The sequence below is a fragment of the Monopterus albus genome, unplaced genomic scaffold (genome assembly GCF_001952655.1).
Source record: "Monopterus albus unplaced genomic scaffold, M_albus_1.0 scaffold186.1, whole genome shotgun sequence".
Lineage (NCBI taxonomy): Eukaryota > Metazoa > Chordata > Actinopteri > Synbranchiformes > Synbranchidae > Monopterus > Monopterus albus.
This window is the reverse complement of record NW_018128066.1, coordinates 1,727,611-1,749,405: the sequence shown is the minus strand read 5'-3', so window position 1 is coordinate 1,749,405 and position 21,795 is coordinate 1,727,611. Positions and strand designations below refer to the sequence as shown.

Sequence of the window (21,795 nt, the reverse complement as noted above, 5' to 3'; positions counted from 1 at the left end):
CCACTGAGCGCACCTTGTGCATAAGCGATTGGGAATCATGTGGCTGAGCTGGCATTCTGGTGCCTCCTCTATTAGTGATCAGGAGTTGAATAAACTTCAGCCCTTTTGTCTGCTGGGACCCTTAACCACCAACTTATGAGCAGGGAAAGTGGGAGTGGGGGGTTACTGTTTAGGAAAGAAAGAAATCATAAATAGTGTTTTTCTGAAGCACACAGCGAGATTAACGGGATTAGTTGTTGTGCACTCGGTCTTACCAAGGCCTCTGTCAACTGAACTTTTCTAAGTGAAGGGTTTATAAATGTGAGTCAACCTAGATATGTTCCCCCTGCAGAGTGTATTGTATGAGAGTCCCCAGTGACCCCAGGTGCATGTGAGAGAGAGAGAATACCAGACGGGTCCAGTTGTGGGTTGGTTGTGTTCTAAGAATAGGAAGGCCCTCAGCATAATGGTCATGCGCCAAGTACATCCATATCAGGAGAGTTACTCTGTGGTACTTTTACTAAACAGAAGTCACAATTCCACAAAAGGTTCATATTAGGATAAGTTGTAAATGTAAAAATTGAAATGAGTTGCACTGACCCAAGTATGAGTAATTTCATATCCTTCCAAATAATAAAGTAGCAGCTTCCATTCATTCCATCACATTAGGTAGCCAATTTTAGTGCCCACTTATGTAGCACCTCAGTGTGGCGGTGTAGGAGTAGTAGGCGCCAACCAATCAGATGTTAAGCCTCTCTCCCACTGGTCTTGATGGATGAGTTAGACATATCCACAAAACAAGCCAGAGTGAACATGTCATTACTGAAATTGTCAGAAGTTGAAATCATAAATCAAATGCAATAATTCAAACCTAGTTTGCATTTTAAGCTTGGGTAGCACCATATCCACTAATTTATGTGAAAATGCCGTTTCACAGTCGTTTGTTACAACAGGGGACTTGAACCTCTATGCCACCAGGCCCTACATGGGAAAAGGGTTTTAATAGATTCTGGTCCATATATTTTTTTCCTTTAGGAAATGAAAATGTTTCCCATTTACAAAAATTTCTTATTTCTTTAAAAATGGCCAAAATTTCAGTAGTTTTCTTAGACCAGATGAACTGGACTGTCAGAAGCAGAGTGCCCTTAACAGGCACACTGTGGCCTTTTCCTTCCTTAATGAAGGAAATGCAGGACTGCGTGTCATTGGTGGGGTTGTTCAGCTCTTTATGGACGGAAAAACACAGGCCTCCATAGAATCAGAACAATGGTACAACTGTAGGCACAGATGCAGTGGTGTGCAGTATTGAGGCTAAAAATAAATGAACATGATGTGCAAATTGTTAGAGTGGTTCCATTTAAATGTTGGCAGTCAGAGACTCCACTGGTTCCTCCACCTGATTAACAGCTACAAGTGAATCTAGGGAAATGTTACTCATGGGAAATAGAGATGGGGCGGTGGGTGGACCTCAAAAGCTACCTGTTAACTTGTTAAGCTGTTCTGAATGGAGTCGTAAGCCTAGTAAAGGACAAATGTTTTTAGTCACTTCTACATAAAATTTTATGTATAAATATGCACTGTTCCCTTCTGTCTGTGTAGCCCTGTTGTCCCCACATTGTCTGTACGATGCTAACCATCACATGTTTCAGCATTGATTTCAGCCAGAAGGAATCCTGTAGGTTTGCTGTAGTCTGAAGGCATTCTGGTGTTGAGTGGTGGACAGACAAGCCTAGGGGGTTGCTGCCAGTTCAGTGATTCCACTGACCAGATCATGAACCAGGAGGAGGTGGTGTTGAGGTTAAAGCCTCCTGATAAATTTGCAGAGTTGGGATCAGAATCCATTAAGAGTAAAAGCAGAAATTAGATTAGTATTCTAGTGCTGAGGCAGCCTTCAATGGAAGTTGTGACGGCAGGACACAGATTTACCTGCACTGTCACATTCAAAGCCTGCTGGCACCTCCTTCCTGTCAGGGTTAATACAGAGGGAAATTGGGGGAGGTGGTGGGGGTTTCACAGGAACGGAAATGCATGTAACACCCCTAGGGCAATTGACTATAAAACACTGCAGTGTTGTAGGGGAGAGAAAGCTCTGCCCGGCGCCACCAAAACCTCCTGCCAAAAATTCATACATGTGTGTATGTGAGTGTACCCATGCCAGCGGAAGCAGTTTGTTCAGATTTCTGTGGTGGGAGGGGAACCTTGCCTTGGTGATGGATGACATGCTCGATAACGCCTCCGGCCCATATGTACTTTTACACACAGGCATACTGCTGTGCCACTGATGCAAGAGAGCGCATTGGTGTGTGAATGATCAGAAGTGAAACTGAGAAATGGAGATGAAACTAAGCTAGAGGCAGACAGAGATGACAGGAGGGACAAAAAAAACAAAATGGGGAGTCTAGACAGTTTTGCTCACACACACAGTTTGGCCTAAACCGCTTCCTATTCTCTAGCTCTTGACTTAAAGGGACACACTGTTGTGAGTTCATGTTAAACACAAGTAATGGTTGGCAAGTTTCATAAAGGGCAGGGAGCACAGGCACCCATTACTCAAATCACATGTCTGCTACATGAATGAGATGTGCTTGATGAACTTCCCTTGATTAGCCTACTATTCCACTGCAATTTAAACTACTGTTGAATGTAAAAATATTAATCTTTAGAAAAATGTATTTCAACATGAGTTTATGGCTCAGGTATTGCACATTTCTTTGCATTCTTTAGCATTTCACAATAATTTGATTGTCAAGCAGCCCCCGTTTGTCAGATTTAAACACATTTAAGTTGAGGTATTGTGATTGATTTAAAAACTTTTTTTTTTTTTGTAAGTCATTCATTCTCCACTTAAGCTACTTTGAAATCCTACTGTGCAACGTGCCTTGATAGAGGTCCCTGCACATGCATCCTTCTCCATTTTCCCTTCCTGCCTCAGGTTTGTTTGTTAAATGTGCATAAAACAAACATCATTTGGACTGTGTGACTACAGCATCAAATATTATGTTCTAGGCTGCTCATTAAATGCAGAATGAATGGTCCAACATTAAACTGCTACATCTGAAACATTATGCAACATACTTGGCATTGGTTTATTTCATAGAATACATGATAAATTTAACAGTCCAACTGATCATATGCATTGAAGTACAGAGCTCAGATTTACTTCACATTCAGTATCTGTGTCTAGTTACGTACAAGCTAACTAAACTAACGTTGGCTTGTATACCTCTCTGAACCTCTGTCTCGGCCTCTAAAGAACCTTCTTACATCCATCTACAGAGGTCAGTAATGTTAAAGTCAAAAAAGCTCATCGGTAATATTCAAAAACGTAGTGCCTCGCTCATACCTCAGTCCAGGCCTTTTCTTTTGTTTCATGTGCCAGTACATGGATTGCTGCAGTACATGACCTGCAGACCTGCTCACCATGGTGTATGAACACCCGACCATTGTTTCAGCTTGTATTTTGCCCTGACATTCTGGATTAGAACAACATTATTCCCCATTATTATCAACCAGAATTAATCCACTGCCAAATAAAGGTGTTTGTTAAAACTCAAATGCAGGACTTTTACTGGGGCACAGCAGAACAATACCGGGGAATGTGCCCTGGTAAAATGGGTCTATGGCAGCGGTATACATATACAAATCCAACCACCTTTAAGGCCCATTTTGATATTGCTTGTTGATTATAGCGCATCTTTAAGAAAACCGAAAGACACCCAGACACTTGTACAAACAGGAGACCACCTGTAGAAATGTGACAAGGCCTTAAAGCATGTAGCATAACTGCTACCTCCCCCTCCAGACTTGCTGTGTGGGTCACCTGACTTGCACTTCCTGCTGGGCTTTCCTCTGACTTGGAAGCCTGCACTTCCACCAGTTTGGCTTACTTGGAATTTGGCCAGCCCCCCCCTTTTTTTTTTTTTTACGGTGGCAACTGCAAACATGCAAACCTGAGTGTCAGCATGAAGGACAATGGCTATGAACTGGTGTGGTGAGCAAGGGCACACAAACACTATGCATGTAGGAAACGGTAAGAAGTGTTCCATTCCATAGACTTCTCTGTTTTGTCAACAGAGGTTTTCTTTTTCTGGCAAGAGGATTGTGGACTGAGTGAAACAACGTACACTCACTGTTATTCAAAAGCTTGGATGAATTTTCCCTATTGAATTGAATGGGAAGGCGTTAACATGTTTGGTAGTGTACAGACCTTAGGCTTTAACATAAGTATGAAAGAGACATGGACACAGCCACTGGCGATATGCAGCATGTTAATCTGTATAGTGACAACAGTAATGGTTGCATACTGTACACAATGGTACCAGTAAAGTGAGATTGAGTGCAAGTCTTTATTAGAAACTGAAATTTCACAAATGGGGCAATCATACAATAATTCCATGCAAGGGGTCTGAGGTTTGCTTTGGTCACTGCTCCGTCAGTGCAGGTCAGTGGGGCCATCCCTTTGTTACTTGTGACTTTTTTTTAAAAAATAAATACCTTATGGTAGCACAAGTAATCTTTTTATGTTGTACTTCAACACAGTAGTCTCAAAGCCTGCTCTCTGTGTGCTGCCAGTGGCACATAAATTCACATGCGCAAAACCTTATTAGTTTACATTGACTGAGTCCAAACATCTGAATGTTTGTTTGCTTCCTGCCTGCAGGTGTTTTGACAGTCCAGTGCTGAAATTATGTTTGAATAATTTACACAGTATTATAGCCAGTATATTCTGCACAGGAGCCTGTGCTCATTGTTCAACATGATGCAACACAGAGCTACATTTAAAAGCTGAGATGGTGAAACTCGGATTTCAAACTTCATGTTTTAGGTAGATGAACAAACCCTGCTGGTTTTCCCTTAAGGGTTTATTTAATAAAAGTGTATTCATTTCCTTGCTCTGTGTGTTTGTCTGTGTGCACAGTATTCCTGACCTGGGTGAACTGCTCCAGTGTGCGCTGGGCGACCAGGATCCAGGATGTTTTTACTGTAGGGAACATGCACTCATCATAGTGGTTGGCCTCGTCCAGATCTGTAGAGGTAAACACACCTGTGCACCTTCTGAGATTAAATCCTCTAAATAACCACAGAGGTTTGGTTTAATAACTATACATAGCATGATGAAGTAAAATACTAGTAATAATAGCCAAATGGTTTTATAGTTGAGAATTGAAAAACAAAAAAATAAGAATGTGATGTCATTAGGAAGCAGCATTTCTGAAAATATCCAGCAGTTAACAGCAGTTGTGTCCTGACATTGGTGATCCCTGGTGTACATGAGTAGACGACAGGAGAAAGCTGGTATAAATGATTGTAACAAATGAGAATTTTTAACAGTAATCTTTATAATTATAGCTACGGGCAGTAACATGGTGACCAGGCCCAGTTACTGCAATCTAATCACAAAAAGAGCAAAATGTTTTAACATTTTGCTCTATGTTCAGATTTTCTTGTACTACTAAGACAGTACCATAATGCTGATCATTACTGTAGCCTGTTTTTCAACATGCAGTACTTGGAGATGAGACCGACATTGTGTGGGAAACATAGTGAAGCCATGAAACTGTGGGTTTCATTATTTTCATCTCCTTAGATGGCCATGGTCTCTGTAGTTTGATCCATCCTTTCCTTCCTTTCTCCCACCTGACTCTAGGTCACTATGATGCTTTGCTACCCAGTGCAGCCTTTGAGTTCAGGCAGGACCCATCAGTAGGACAGATAGCACTAGCTTTCCTCCAGGCCTCCTTTGCCTACAGCGGCTGGAATTTCCTCAACTATGTCACAGAGGAGGTCGTGGAGCCTCGCAAGTATGGCACATGCACAGACAGTATTTTACATCTCTACAACTTTTCATAAAAGCTTGATCTACAGTAGACACACTGTTAGTCATACTAGTGTCCACTAACTCTGTTAGTGGTTTTGATTAAGATTTTGTTTTTGTAAAGCTGAAACAAACATTTGAATTATGGCATTTACTAATATCATTGCTATTTTCATTCTCATTAGGAACTTGCCCCGTGCCATCTATATTTCCATCCCACTGGTGACTCTGGTCTACACTTTGACTAACATTGCCTATTTCTCCTCCATGACCCCTGCGGAGCTGCTGGCCTCCAACGCTGTGGCGGTGGTGAGCATCTACATGAATGGATGTTTCATATACAGTGAAAACCTAGTGCTTTACATACGGATAAATATGAGTCACAGTTGTATGGAAACCTGTGGCTGATCAGTTAACCTGTTGAAGCAGAGAATGAGCAGCATGAGGCAATTAACCAACAAGTATCTCCAAGTCTGCTTTACTTGGGCATACTCTGTCCTGTTTAATAGAAAAATAAAAAAACGGAACATTTTTCTGTCATACACACACAAGCCTTCTTTCAGTGAAATTATGAATCAGTGACAGAATGAATAATGCAAACATTCAGTAATCTGATCCATTATTTTGTTGTTCAGACATTTGGGGAAAAGTTGCTCGGCATGTTTTCCTGGGTGATGCCCATCTCCGTGGCATTGTCCACCTTCGGAGGAATCAATGGGTATCTGTTCACCTCCTCCAGGTACACACAAACTCTTTGCCTTGCCATACATGAGAAACCTTTTGTTGTTTTATAACCCTCTAGTATGTCCGCAAATAAGAACAAGTTTGTCAACAGTTACTCTTAGCATGTATGAATAAACCTGAAAATGTACAAAGAACGTGCACTGAGCTCCAAGCTCACAACTTGTGTCTGTCTGTTTGCAGGTTGTGTTTCTCCGGGGCCAGGGAGGGTCACCTACCCTATCTACTGGCTATGATCCACCTGAAGAACTGCACTCCAATCCCTGCCCTGCTGGTCTGTGTAAGTATGCACTGCCAGTTTTGTCTACCTTGTTCAGCTTCACAGTGGCACAGGGCAGGATGGGGTGGCCAGGGACAAAAACAGTGTTTCACTGGAGAGCCCCCATCACTATGGTACAACTTGGCTGTTTAAGTTGGCCCAAACAAATCAGTAAAAAACTAAATCCAGTACTTATGTATGTACATAAATATACATACACATTACTGGGCCAAAAGGCATAGGTGGAAGCCACTGTTAATTTACCTACCTTTACTATAGTCGGTACTCAAACATCACAATTTACAAATACTAAAAATGTATCCAGTAATCATGAGGAAAAACTAGAATCACATGCCCTCTCAAACGTACTGTATTTACATACTGTATTAGTGAGTGGTTATCTTGTATATTCATCAATCTTTGTGTCCTTTAGTAAATTTACTAAATGTCACACCTTCAAATCGCTACATTTATTCCACAATTTTACCCCTGTAACTGAAAGAAATCGGTTTTTAACATTTTTAAACATGCATACATTTCCTCTGATTAAATCAATCAGTCTTATACATGATATGCAATGTTCTAAATTTCACCAAATCTTGGAATTTTAATAAATTGTTGGTTGGTGCACAGTAATCTACCTTGTCTATTCTTATAGCTTTCTTTTGTAAGACAAAAATAGAGTTGGTGTAAAGTTTACATACTGTATATGCATTTCCACAGAGCATGCACTGGATCATAATACCAGTAAGCAATATAATGTATACAGCTTATTTGACAAAGTAGATCTTTAACCATATACAATTGCATTAGACCTGAATATTTTTTTTTATTTTTATAGTTAGCGATTTCCCTCATTTATGAATATTTCCCAAGAATTTAATTTCAAACGGTCTGTTTCGTTTACAGTAAAACTTCTTTGTAAATTTATTTTGACTTTCAAAAATGAACTTGGTTTTTAATCTAGATTATTTATTCCTGTCAAACCATTTCTTAAACCATCAGTTCCTTGTGCATAATTTCCAAAAGATGTTACTTGTGCCAGAGCTGCAAACAAAATAGTTTAAATAGTTTCCATCACACTAAAGTTGGTTTCATATTTTTGACACGAGAACTTGCCTTCATGTCCCACAGTGCATTGCCACAATAGTCATCCTCTGCATTGGAGAAATGCACAACCTGATCAACTATGTGTCCTTTATCAACTATCTGTCCTATGGGGTGACCATTGCTGGGCTCCTCTACCTCCGCAAGAAGAGACCCAACCTGGCCAGACCCATCAAGGTACAGAAACCCAAGAACCACACACCTACTGCAGGAACAAAATGTAACCTTGTGGCGTTTCGTTACCTGGTCTTGTTGAAGATGTAATGATGTTTAACCATCAAGCTGTAGCTGGATTAACTGAACCAGTACCCCCTTATCAAAGCTCACAGGCTTCTACTCAAATATCAACATTTCACCTTATCAGCTGTAGTTTAAAAAGTTTAGCTTGCAATTTATGGACATGAATATTTTGGTGCCCCATAATGTCACAGAGGTCAGTTACATTATGTGGTGAGTTGATGAGCAATATACAGTTTTCATAAGACAAACAGTTGATAATCATTTATGCCATGCATAGATTTTTTAAAAATATATTTTCCAGCCTTGTGCTTGGATACATTCCTGTATACAGAAACACTGTGTGGGTTTCCAAATGTATAATGCATAAATTTGTAATAATCCATTTGGAACGTCTAATCTTAAAGAGAACGTGGCCACTGCTCTACAGTGGTGAAAAGAAACCTCCTCTGGATTGTGTGGAAATGAGCCTCTCTTCGTTCTGTACAGGTAAACTGGCTGGTCCCTGTCAGCTACCTGATTTTCTGGGCTGTGCTGCTGGGCTTCAGTCTGTACTCTGAACCAGTGGTTTGTGGCCTGGGAATGGTTATCATGCTGACTGGAGTCCCTGTGTACTTTGTGGGTGTTCAGTGGAAGGACAAACCCAAATGGATCCACATGCTACTTGGTAAGTTGGTCTCTGCTGCAGAATATAAATATGATTTGAATAGGGTCTGTACAGTGGCTGTTAATCCCTGTAATTCAAACTAACCCCTCTGTCTGTCGTGTTGCAGAAAGAGTCACATACACGGGCCAGAAGGTGTGTTATGTGGTGTTTCCTCAGGAAGACCCTTCAGAGACTGAACCCCTCACAGCCTCCAAAGCCACTGACTGAGCAGTGCAGTCAACCAGGAATCCCATTATCATTCTCAACACCTGCACTAGCAGCTGTTGTGTTACAATTTTTCATTGTTTGGTCTAGTTTGTGAATGGTGAAGAGCTGGCTTTGCACTCGTTTTTGCACAGGTGTAGCCTCAGTGAGGCTTTAAAAGAAACACTTGGTTATACTTGGGGCATTAGCATGTTGAACCCTAAAGCTGGGGCATGTTTTTTATGTAGCTCTGTCCAATCTCACCTCACAGATGTGCCACGTTTTCCCTTTTGTGTATTTTCACCTCATCTTCTTTCTGCTCACTCAAGGAATTCCCACCTGTCTTTTAATTCACTCCCAACATCTCCTGTCAATTTATTTTAAATCCATTTGCTAATGTGCTTTTGGAGATATCTGTTTGCATAGTGTTTTGGTTTGTGCAGGTATTTTGAGCACGTAGTAAATTCTTATGTAAATGTACAGTACAGGCTTGTTTCAACACTTGGCAGCAGTAATAGAGTACTGCTATCATCAGCTCTGTTTCACTAATTAATTGTCAACTGAGTATTGTTCAGTATTTCTGCCTGGCTACAGTAGATGGCCATTCCTTTTACTTTACATTCCCTGCTTTCTCTTTACTTTTATCACTTCTCTCTCCTGAGAGATACTGCAGTGCCTTCATGCTGTTATTAGAAAAGGGCTCTACACATAACACACACAACACATCTTCTGAGCAATATTTAGAGCACAAGCTGGGGCTTCAGCTTGAAGAATGGCCTACTCACTACGCTAGCTGCAGCTACACCTGCTCATTACAACACGCAACAGGCTCTTCTTCCAGTTGAACACCTCGAGCCACTGAGCTTGTTGCTAGAATTATATCTGGGAATTTAAGGTGCTTTACCTGCCACGACAGTTGGTAGATTTAAGATTTCTCAGCTGATGTGGTGATATAGTGCTTACCATTAATGCACATTAGGTAACATTAGCAGAGTCCAGGCTGACTTAAAGCTGGATGGTTGGCAGTGGACACTTTTGCACAGGCTCGCTCCCACTTCCCCAAAGACGCGTCGGTACTGCAAGGACCACTGACTTTGTGTAGAGCAACTGACTTAATATCATAATATTGCTGAATTAATTATGGTCCCTTGACCTACAGTACTAGACTTGCCTGTGGTCCTGTTGATTCAGTGTAGCTATATACTTGTGGCACAAATGAAATCCCAAGTTACCTTGAAATTATTGTCAGGTTTCTTACAGTAGCACACAAATTTAATGTGGGCCCAGAGACATGTTGACGTGCATTTTTTGGGTAAAATCTTGCAGCACTTCTCTTTAAGCCGTTTATGTCGTACATACAACAGAACATGAAGGGTTGGGCCAATGGCCTTTTAACATGTTGGAATTAATATTGAACATTCAGTTCTTTTCCATGCCAACAGATGCTGGGTAGATTATCCTGCATCAAATCCATTGGCACACTTAAGAGAACCTACCTGTCCATGTCCAGGCACTGTTGGCCCCGTGAGATCTGTAAATACTATGTAAAGAGGAAAAAAAAAAAACTGCAAACGTGCCAGGGAGTCTTACAAAGATTGTTCCTCAGACATATTGTTGTACAATTGATGGGTGTACCTTTGTGCTTTGTAAGTATGAAGTTGTACAAGAATAACAATGTAATTGCTTATTAAATATACCAACTTCTGAAAAGCATACCCCCCCTTGGAGGGCGTTTGATGCAAATGATCATACTAGTACTGTAACACATTCCGTTAAAATGGCAGTTACTGTCATTTCAGGCAGTATTCAGATCTTTTTGCACATTTAGATTTGTGTATACAATTCACTTGTGCCCATCAGTCTAGACACAATCCATAACGGTGAAAACATTTTTAGAAATATTAAACATCTTGTAAATTTTTACTGGCTGTAGACTGGTCAAATGTTAGTTTTATTATTTAAAGTGAAAGTGTCTGAATACTTAATGAAATCACTGCATAGTAAATGTTATACCTGTGTATTAGCATTTAGCTAAAAAGCATTGCTGTACCTACACACCACAGTCTGCAGAGCTGCTAATAGGGGTAGACGAGATCTTACAAAGGTAACTGGTCACTGCAAGTACTGTTAAATTACTGATGAAATAATGCAATTAAAAATGTTATATAGCTCAAATGCTTCAAATTACCAGCTTGGAGTTTAATTGCAAGCACAAGAAAACTAATAAAATGTCATTACCTATAATTACAGGGTTTTCATCAGCAAACTGCAAAAATTATATGGTGCAATTTGAGCACAAAATATACAAATCTAGAATGCTCAAACTAAGGGAAATGCTTTTACACAGTCATTGTACTTGGCAGCCTTTGACAGGAAAGGAAGCAAACAGCATGAGAGAGGATGTCACTATGACAGCCTGGTGCAGTACGACTTCACTGTCCAATGGTCTTGATCTGGTGTATTTAACCGTGCAAACCTGTCCACTACTGATGGATAAAACAACCCCTAACCACTTTAGCATTCATTACATAGCGTACAGCAAATTAAAACTGGAAAATGCAATTCAATCATGTTATACAATATGCTATCTGCAGTTCATCAAAATAAGAATCTAAATGTTATACACTGAATGCTATAATAATCCCAGTGGCAAGATTCTTGATGCCGTATTGGTCTGTATCTCCAACGTAATTGGCTGTGCCAGTCCCATAACACTGTGCTCAGACAGTTAAATCTCTACAAACATTTAAACCACAACTGTAATTCACAAACTTGATTGTGGTATTGCAACGTCAAGGAAAACCCATTAAGGCATTTCTAACAAGTTTGTATGTAACGCATGTAAGGATGCACTTTCTGCAGATATTTCTCTACCAAAGAAAGAACAGCATCAAATTAGGACCAACATGTTTTAAAATCAAATGACAAGATACAAGGAGAAAAGGGCAAAATGTCTAAAACCAGTGATAAGTAGTAGTTTGTATTTCTCCACAACTCAAACGATTCAGAAATGGCCAGTGGGCAGGGATTACTTTGGGGAGCATATAGACTTCCCTAATGGCACATAACATGTAGCAGTGGTTTACAACAGGACTCCTATAAGAAAGAAGCACAAGAGGGTAGGATGACACGTTCAGCTCACTTAAAAAAGCAGGAACGACGACACAGCACAGAAAACTGACACTGCAGTTTCAACTCATTTCTCACGCTCACACTACTTACAGTGGTTGTCATTTTTTCACTCATCAATATTCTGCAGTAAAGGGAGAAATGTCATTTTCTAGAAAAACCACAAAGCCAAACAGGTACATTCTTTAGAAGTCCAACAGCGATTAGCAAAAGGTTTCCAGTGTCATGCCTCAAACTGACAAGCTTTACAAAAACTCACACATTCAAGGTGACCAGCTTTAATGAAGTTTAAGGTTTGCCAAGGCAGAGAGGACTCTGAAGTAGAACTAGACCAGCTCTCCACTGAAGACTGAAAAATAGATGTCTTTGCTTTAATGTTTTGTCGTAGAAAATTCCTCAGCATAGATACAGTATGAATTTCCACTGAAATAAACCAGCAGTCCAGATATCTGCAGTGGCCAGCGTGCAGTAAGCAGTACTGTAAAGGTATCACTGGGATGTGGAGCTCTCGAAAAACAATCAATATTCTGAAGTGAAACTTCTCCCGCACATTTCCTGTACATTCACATAAAATCTTCGCTGTGCTGTATGTAGGTGGATTCACTGAGATGAAAGGCTTTCATGATAGTTTGGCTTCGATTTGAGGAGGAGGAGTTGTAGGCTTCACTATACTTTGACTCACAAGTGTAGCTTTTTAAAACAGATGACATATCACGTTAAAAATGCTGATATGGAGAAAAAAACACACACACAGAGAAATAAATTGATACCACTTCCACAACTTAATGAAAAGTTCTTCATATTTGTTAAAAGGAGTTGGTATAAGAAGAACAGCACTGGACATATATGTTCAATAAACACTAATAAAGGTTTTGGTATGACTGGACTGCTGCATGAGTCAGTAAGTATTAAAAGAATAGGTCAGCAAATACACTTTTGTTGGTGTTGTTGGCTAAGAGTTAGATAAGAAGAGCAGTACCGCTCATATTTTTAAAAATAAGGCTACACCCAGTTATCTTAGCTTAGCATAAAAACTTGAAATTAGGGGAAACAGCTAGCCTGGCTCTGTCTGAAACAGACGGTTACTCGTTACCATCAGGCTAGCCATTTCACAATGGGTTTTTTTTATATATATATATCTTTGTGCTGAGCTAAGAGCTGGGTTTTAGCTGTAGAATTGTATAGACAAATAGAGTGGTATCTAACTCTGAACTTTTGCTTTTAATGTTCTAAATGTATGTCTAAAAATAATCTCAAATATTCTGTCAACAGACGACAATAGAACATGTACTGTCTGCGCAGCCTGATGTAGCTTACTCCTCTCTGCCATAGACCTCCAGTGCTGTCCAGATACTATTAACCTACTAAACCACAATGTTTCACTAAGCGACACATTCCTTCATTACCACAAACATGGACACTGTGCAACTCTATTCTGACTCAATTCCACATACAGTCCTGCAACTACTATTATTCCATTACTGAAAATAGTCCCCAACAAATGCACTTTTTATCCTTGATTGAGTTGTTTGAAATCTACACTACTAAGCATTTTTATAAATCTGCTTAGCCTTCCTTAGAAATGAAAGTATATACATGGATACATCATATCATTTGTTGACAGTAACAAATAAAATATTGTCCGTTTTATCCATAGTAGCCATAACCTTCTACAAATGTCATACAACACAACCATAACTTCAACCTCACCTCATACAATAAAGTGGGACTAAGACAGAGTAGAGGATCATTAATCTGATAAATTCATATGTGATCACTCAGTAGGCTTTTACGGTTCACAGTATAGCGGTGCATAATGGCTCTGGGTAATCACATAAAGGCTGCTCTGGCATTGTAAGAACATGTTGCCAATATTGTGTTGGTGTGGGTGGCCGAAACTGAGTCTGATTTTCCTGAACAGGCTCATGATGAGTTAATTTACAAAGAAGTTAAACGGTCTGTTTGAAAGTTTGTTTGAATTCAACTGTACGAGTTGACACTAAGCTCCTGCACTACCAACGCTGGTTTAATTAACACATGGGTCTGATACTGTACCTCATCCACATGGTGGCCTGACATGTCAAGGACACTGTAGCAGAGCAGCTACTGCCAAGTCTCAACAGAGTGAGATGGTGGGGAATATCTTCCTAAGCCTTTCAGCACGGCGTTGTCTCTCTCCCCGAATCCCCTCCCTCATCACTGAGGGTCTTGCTGAACCTGCAGGGCCTGCTCTTGCCCTCCCTCATCCTCTCATTCCTGACTCTTCTTTCCCTGATTGGCAATTCCACAGTAAAGTTGCTGTCCTCCGCTTTCACAGAAGAAGACAAGGGGTCAGCAGGTGAAGTGTGAAGTTGTGTGGTTGGTGACTGAGAGCTGCTGGGAAACACGGGGGCTGAGACAGGAGACAGGGGACCTAGAGGAGAGTAACGTCTCAAGGAAACACCTTTCAGGTTAACTGCAAGCTCCAGAACCAGTTTCCTAGATGCCCGGGGGTGGCATAGGGGCGCAGTGGCTTCCTGGGGGGTGGGAGGAAGTGCACTGTGAGCTGAAGAGTCACTCTGTCTAGGGGTAGGAGGCTCAGAGCGTGCAGCCCCAGTGCCTTCCCTGCTGACAGGTGGCAGTTCCTCTTCATCTGGACTGTCCACTGACTGAGAGGAGAGAGGTGATGCAGGGCTTTCTGGTGTACAAGGCTGCAGGTCCATGGTGGCTGAGCAGGAGGAGTCTGGCACACACACTACACCGAACTCATCCCCAAGCCCAAGCCTATCCCTGGCCCTAGCCTGAGGCCCTCGCTCCCTCACAGTTCGGTAGCTATGGAGCCCCAGTGTGACCTGTGTAGATCCAGGGGGATCCAGCAGTGGGGCGTGGCCTCTGGATCGCCCTCCACTGTGGAACAGGCAACTCCACAGATGCCCAAGACGTCGCCGAGAGGAAGAGGAGGTTGAGCGCCGTGTAGAGTGACGTCTGATCTGTCTGTGCATTGCCAACCGTAGGTTCTGTAAGACAGAGGTCTGCAGTAGGGCAGACACAGGCGAACTATAATTCCGTTTCTAGGTAACTGTCAAGTACAATTTGTCACTTATGGCCTTATTTCTGTGCAGGTGCAAAGCTAGCAGCAATTCACCTATTTTTGTTCTCGTACACTCCAAACAAACATGTACAGTGGGTACGGAAAGTATTCAGACCCCCTTAAATTTTTCACTCTTTGTTATATTGCAGCCATATGCTAAAATCATTTAAGTTCATTTTTTTCCTCATTAATGTACACACAGCACCCCATATTGACAGAAAAACACAGAATTTTTGACATTTTTGCAGATTTATTAAAAAAGAAAAACTGAAATATCACATGGTCATAAGTATTCAGACCCTTTGCTGTGACACTCATATATTTAACTTAGGTGCTGTCCATTTCTTCTGCTCATCCCTGAGATGGTTCTACACCTTCATTTGAGTCCAGCTGTGTTTGATTATACTGATTGGATGTGATTAGGAAAGCCACACACCTGTCTATATAAGACCCTACAGCTCACCGTGCATGTCAGAGCAAATGAGAATCATGAGGTCAAAGGAACTGCCTGAAGAGCTCAGAGACTGAATTGTGGCAAGGCACAGATCTGGCCAAGGTTACAAAACAATTTCTGCTGCACTTAAGGTTCCTAAGAGCACAGTGGCCTCCATAATCCTTAAATGGAAGACGTTTGGGACGACCAGAACCCTTCCTAGAGCTGGCCGTCTGGCCAAACTGAGCTATCGGGGGAGAAGAGCCTTGGTGAGAGAGGTACAGAAGAACCCAAAGATGACTGTGGCTGAGCTCCAGAGATGCAGTCGGGAGATGGGAGAAAGTTGTAGAAAGTCAACCATCACTGCAGCCCTCCACCAGTCAGGGCTTTATGGCAGAGGGTCCCGACGGAAGCCTGTCCTCAGTGCAAGACACATGAAAGCCTGCATGGAGTTTGCTAAAAAACACCTGAAGGACTCCAAGCTGGTGAGAAATAAGATTCTCTGGTCTGATGAGACCAAGATAGAACTTTTTGGCCTTAATTCTAAGCGGTATGTGTGGAGAAAACCAGGCACTGCTCATCACCTGTCCAATACAGTCCCAACAGTGAAGCATGGTGGTGGCAGCATCATGCTATGGGAGTGTTTCACAACAACTCCGTGACTGTTCTTGAATGGCCCCGCCAGAGCCCTGACTTAAACCCAATTTAGCATCTCTGGAGAGACCTGAAAATGGCTGTCCACCCACGTTTACCATCCAACCTGACAGAACTGGCGAGGATCTGCAAGGAGGAATGGCAGAGGATCCCCAAATGCAGGTGTGAAAAACTTGTTGCATCATTCCCAAAAAGACTCATGGCTGTATTAGCTCAAAAGGGTGCTTCTACTAAATACTGAGCAAAGGGTCTGAATACTTATGACCATGTGATATTTCAGTTTTTCTTTTTTAATAAATCTGCAAAAATGTCAAACATTCTGTGTTTTTCTGTCAATATGGGGTGCTGTGTGTACATTAATGAGGAAACAACTGAACTTAAATGATTTTAGCATATGGCTGCAATATAACAAAGAGTGAAAAATTTAAGGGGGTCTGAATACTTTCCGTACCCACTGTAGTTTGGGCAGTGCAGGCAGTTTTGAAGTGCATACAGTGAAATCATTTGGAGTAGAGCAGCCATTTATCCTTAGGATAAATCCTGAGCTCCATTCAGCTGTTGGTACATTTTGACAAAAAGACCAACTCCTCTGGTTCATTAAATTATTTTTATGTTGTCCCAAGAAGATTATGACAAGGATCCATTTTGATTCTTAAATCTAATCACATCACACTGTGTGCATTAGTAGCATTACTGCTCACATGGAAGTGTATTCATGTGTTCATCCTCACTAATCACCTAAAGGAATGGTTTGAGATTTGTGTAAATACATTTTGAGATGTTTATGCCAAGAGTACCGTCCATTCAAAATGACAGTGGAGCAAGCAGCCGGTTGTCTTAGCTTAGTATAAAAACTAGAAACAGGGAAACATGTTGGATATTTCCAAAGATGAGGAAATCCACCTGCCAGCAACTCTGAAGCTCACCAATTACCATGTTATATCCCATCTGTTTAATCCAACAAAAACCAAGTGTATAAACAACATTTTGTGGTTTTACAAGACGTTTGTATGCTGAACAGTCTCTTGCCTGATTGGCTAACTGGCTGTAGTTTCAGATTTACAATCTAACTTGAACCGGAATTTCAATGTTTCCCAAAACAGAAAATCAAAAAGAAAGAGACTGTCTGGATCAGGCTAACACTACAGCTGCTGGTCACCAAAACTACAGAAACTGGTTTGTCACATTTGTATACTAAGATGCTGCCTTTTGGAAAAACATGCTCCAGTGTGTATAACTGAATGTACTACCTGGGTGGGGTTGTATACTGGGAAATCCTCCACTGGAGGGATGAGACCCTGGGCGATAAGCTGGCCATAAGAGGGGGGAGCCTCTCTCTGAACAAACTCTGCCTCCATGCGAGTCATCTGAGTCTCAAATGCTCTGCCAGGGGGAAAGAAGGAGAAAAACAAGAAGAGCGAGTAGATAGCACACGGGAGGCCAGAGCATGAAAAGAAAGAAGAAGTGAAGTGTTGGGAGGTGTATGAAAAAAATGCTTTGAGTCATTTAAACACTGAGGAGTTTGTGGCATCTACGCCATCAACAGCAATATGATAGAGTAACACTGAGTGACTGTGTATATTTGGGCTTCACTTGACCGAGGACATGAAACATTTGAAGTGTGTTGCATATGTTTGAGAAAAACAAATAAACAACAAGCAGAATACATGCTGAAACAGATCATCATACTCTGTCCCCACCTGTACTCTCTGCTTCTGAGCGAGTGGAGTTTGAGGGCACAGCTGAGAGCAATGACCAGCAGCAGACTGCAGACCAGGCTGCCGATTAGAGCGGCAGTAATCACTTTCCTGGGCACCGCCACCAGGCAGTCCTTTTCATCGCTCCCGTCTAAGCAGTCCTCTTGGCCGTCACACCGCCAGGTCTCAAAGATACACAGGTTAGTGCCACAGTGAAAGTTTCCCGGTTGGCAGTCATAGCAGTTCTTCTCATCTGACCCATCTGGGCACCTCTTCTGGTTGTTACATCGTTCAGAGAGCGGGTAGCACACTCCAGTAGCACCCTCGCAGGGAAACTCCCCATCTGGGCACGTTGGGCAGGCTTCTTCATCGCGGCCGGAGGGGCAGTGCCAGTAGCCGTCGCAGCGTTGATGTTCAGAATAGCAGCCCTGATCACTGCCACAGGGACGCTCGCCAGGAAAACAGTAGCCTTTGACCTTGGAGGGTAGAGGAAAAATATGTCACTGTCTAGACACTGAAAGGACGACTTGTACTCCGCTTGACTGATGGTGTTCTCTGCACCAACAGCATAGTCGCTGTCTATCAACTAGACTATTGAGGAAAATGTTGATTCCACACACTTGCACAAATAGACCCCAGGTAGTGCTCAAGCACCTGCCCTTTTACCCTCTGGCTGTCACGATTTGGGCCTTCGCTTCCTGTTTTTGTGTTGCTTTTTCCCTGTCTCTCACTACCGCTCTGATCAGCTCCACCCGCAGTTTGTTATCTCCCAGTTTGGTTCACTACATACACGCCATGCCCTTCTTTCCATTTGCTCCTTGCTGGTTCATTGCAGACGATCACATGCTTGTTTTCGCTACCTGTCGTTATCCTGGCTCTACTCCTACCTGCTCTCCTTTTCTCCTGTGCTGCTGACCTGACCTCCCATCTAGGTGCTCCTCTGCCAAGTAAGCTACTCACCTGCACATTACCTGCTTATCGTGCGCTCTGGTGCGAGTGAGACTTCCGCATCGATCTCTCTTTCTGAGTAAGCAAATCACCTGCATTCTGCCTGCTTGTTCTGATCTCTGGTGGGAGTGAGCTTCCCTGAACGTCCTCCCCTGCTGCATCCCGACTCATCAGCATGCCATCTGCTTCTCCTGTACTTGCTTTTCCTGATCTCCACTGAGGTGCAACATCTTCGACCTGCTCCCCTGTTGACTCCACGCTGCCAGCTTACCTTTGTCCCCAGTGTCACGCTGCCTGTCTGTCCCATCCAGAACCTGCTTTGTTTCTGTTCTCCTTTCTCCTCCACTCGGTCTGTCTGTCACTTTTGGCTGTTCCCATTAGGGGTCGCCACAGCGAATCATCGCACTGACAACTCGCATGTTTAAGTTTGGCATGTGTTTTACACCGAATGCCCCTCCTGACGCAACTCTGAATCGAACCAGGGCCACAGTGGGGAGAGCTCTGAATCCTAGCCACTAGTCCATCAGGGACCCTTTCTCCTCCACCCGGTACCCATTCCTTATATGTTCATTAAGATCTCTTTTGTTCCACTCCCATGTCTGTGTCTGCAAATTGGGTCCACCTGTACCTACCCGTCCTAACATGATAAGTGTCACAGGGACAGTATTTTTCCCCTATTTTTAATTTTGTACTTCAGTTTTTAAAGAATTTTCATTATTGCCAGGCTTACAATTTATATGCTATTGCAAAGATGTGCTACTTTTTTAAAAATACATCATTGTTGGTGAGAGGGGTGCCCATGCACAGCCCTGGTTGATTCCTTAAGACAGATGGGGAAAAACAACTGTACTGACAGCTGGATAAAGATGTGGGAGTAGCTAAAAGAATGATAACTTTGAAAGGTTGAATGAAAGACTGAAATTTTTCAGAAAAACAAGAAGCATTGTTCCCAGATTACAATACCTGGTATGTGGCATTGAAACCATGTCCAGGGCTGTGAGGCTGAGCAGTGTACAACACACTCATCTGTCCCCGGCTTGACTCCAGCAGGGCCGGACGCCTGTTGTTATGATATGACAACACCTGTAAGAGATGCTCTGCCTGCTGCAGCAGGCCGTCGTAAACATGCAGCGAGTCTCTGGGCCCAAGCTGCAGGTCCAGCTGCAGCACAATGGGTTTGGAGTCCTGGGTGTCCATCAACCAGGAACACCTGAGCTCAGCCAAAGCGCTCCTGTTAGCCCGGAAGAAATCTGGGGAAGCAAAGGAGCCGTAGAAATTCCCCAGACGTTTTCCACAGGTGGTGTCAGGGCAACCTAGCTCGTCGGTACCATCAGGGCAGTCTCTGGCTCCATTGCAGCGCAGAGCAGCAGGCAGACAACGGGTGGACTGGGCCTCAGTGCATGGCAGGGAGCCAAAGGGGCAGAGGCTAGGCTGAGCCTCAGTGGGAGGGAGGGAGCAGCTGTGTTCATCGGTGGCATCACCGCATTCATCCTGACCATTGCACTTCCAGGAGCGAGGAAGACACTTTCCATTCCCACACAGGAACTCATCTGACTGACAGCTGCTCTGGCCCAGGTGACCTACAGAGAAGAATGCCACATGCTAATACAAACAAATGTGTTTTTAGTTCACTGAGTTTGTTTTTGTTTTTTTTTCCAGCACAATCTAGCAGCTCAATCCCTCATGTTAATTTTAATACTCTCTCCCTGAAATACTATAAATCCAGGGTCCAAGACCTCATTTGTGATTTGTTGGCCCAAAACAAAAGCCAATATACAATCCTGAAACTATGCAGACCTGTGCCAGCATAAAGTGACTTCATATTGTAAAGGAAAGAACATTAAAACACTGTGCATCCTTAGTAGCCTGTGGCCTGGAGCACTGACTCTGGGATAGACTGAACCTGTTAATACACCCCATGCTCCAAGCTGCAGTGTCGAACTCTGTCATAGCAGGGCAAAAGCAACACACCTACAGTATATTGCTACATTTTGACAAGAGAGTTGAGCAAGTAGCCAAGTAGAGCCAAACCTTGAGAATGTCCAGAAACAACATAACACACAGCATTTCTATCCAACTCAATAAGAATAAAAATATTGCTATAACAAGACAAGAGGGACTGATGAGGTTTTATAACTTAGTGATAAATTACTGCATGCAAACATGGTAATATTTGCTACATAATTATGTTTGAAATGATTTATACTTTACACATAAAAGACTGGACAAAATATCCAGTTTACCTCTGATGTAGGAGAGACGGAAACCCTGGGCTTGCCCAGAGCTATTGGCCTGAGAGTGGAAATAGAGCCAAACACGCCCCCTGGTGGAGATGAAAGGTGGAGGCCGCATGGAGCCACACAGCCTGGATTCCCCGTTCCATGAAGGAGTCAACAGGAGCCAGTCCTCCAAACAGCTGCCTGACTCAGCCAAGTCAAAGTTACGGAAACTAGAGCAAAGCATTGATCATTTCAGGTGCTTTCTCAACAATAAAAGTGTATGTAGAGAGAGTGTGTGTACATGTTTGGGGGGGTGGAGGAGTCCTACCTTATGGTAATGACCTCTCCCTGACCTCCTTGGATATGCCAGCTGCAGTTGACTCCAGCTGGGTAGTTTAAAGGCCAGGAGGGACTGTAGATCACACCCCTCCGCTCTGTATGGACCTCCATCCGCTCAGTGCAGCCTGCTGGACAACAAAGGGATAAGGGGGCGAGCATATGCATTGGTGAGGTTGGTCTCCATGGTTCTGTGGTCGATATTTGTGTCACCAACATAAACCCTCACCTGAAGGATATACAACATTTATACTGTTAGGTTATTTCTTAGTTAGATAGATATTCAGAGATTTGGTGTCTAGAAATGTTTAGTGGAGACAG

At 42.6% G+C, this 21,795-nt stretch overlaps 2 protein-coding genes across 2 annotated transcripts in view; one reads left to right on the top strand and one right to left on the bottom strand.

The window, feature by feature from the left end:
• slc7a10a (solute carrier family 7 member 10a) overlaps positions 1–11,163 on the top strand; it is an 18,822-nt gene extending 7,659 nt beyond the window's left edge. The window contains 9 exon segments of the mRNA XM_020617122.1: positions 4,898–4,969; positions 4,972–5,013; positions 5,627–5,780; positions 5,980–6,103; positions 6,430–6,533; positions 6,719–6,815; positions 7,929–8,078; positions 8,628–8,805; positions 8,912–11,163. Coding sequence (XP_020472778.1) covers positions 4,898–4,969; positions 4,972–5,013; positions 5,627–5,780; positions 5,980–6,103; positions 6,430–6,533; positions 6,719–6,815; positions 7,929–8,078; positions 8,628–8,805; positions 8,912–9,012 — 1,022 coding nt within the window. The 3' untranslated portion in view covers positions 9,013–11,163.
• A 3,110-nt stretch (positions 11,164–14,273) lies between these two features.
• The window catches only part of lrp3 (low density lipoprotein receptor-related protein 3), a 17,746-nt gene continuing 10,224 nt past the window's right edge, over positions 14,274–21,795 (bottom strand). The window contains exons 2-7 of the mRNA XM_020617145.1: positions 21,467–21,602; positions 21,163–21,368; positions 19,883–20,499; positions 17,975–18,447; positions 17,525–17,657; positions 14,274–15,128 (exon numbers count right to left, since the gene is read on the bottom strand). Of these exons, the coding sequence (XP_020472801.1) occupies positions 14,274–15,128; positions 17,525–17,657; positions 17,975–18,447; positions 19,883–20,499; positions 21,163–21,368; positions 21,467–21,602 (2,420 nt within the window). The remainder of the gene's footprint in view (positions 15,129–17,524; positions 17,658–17,974; positions 18,448–19,882; positions 20,500–21,162; positions 21,369–21,466; positions 21,603–21,795) is intronic.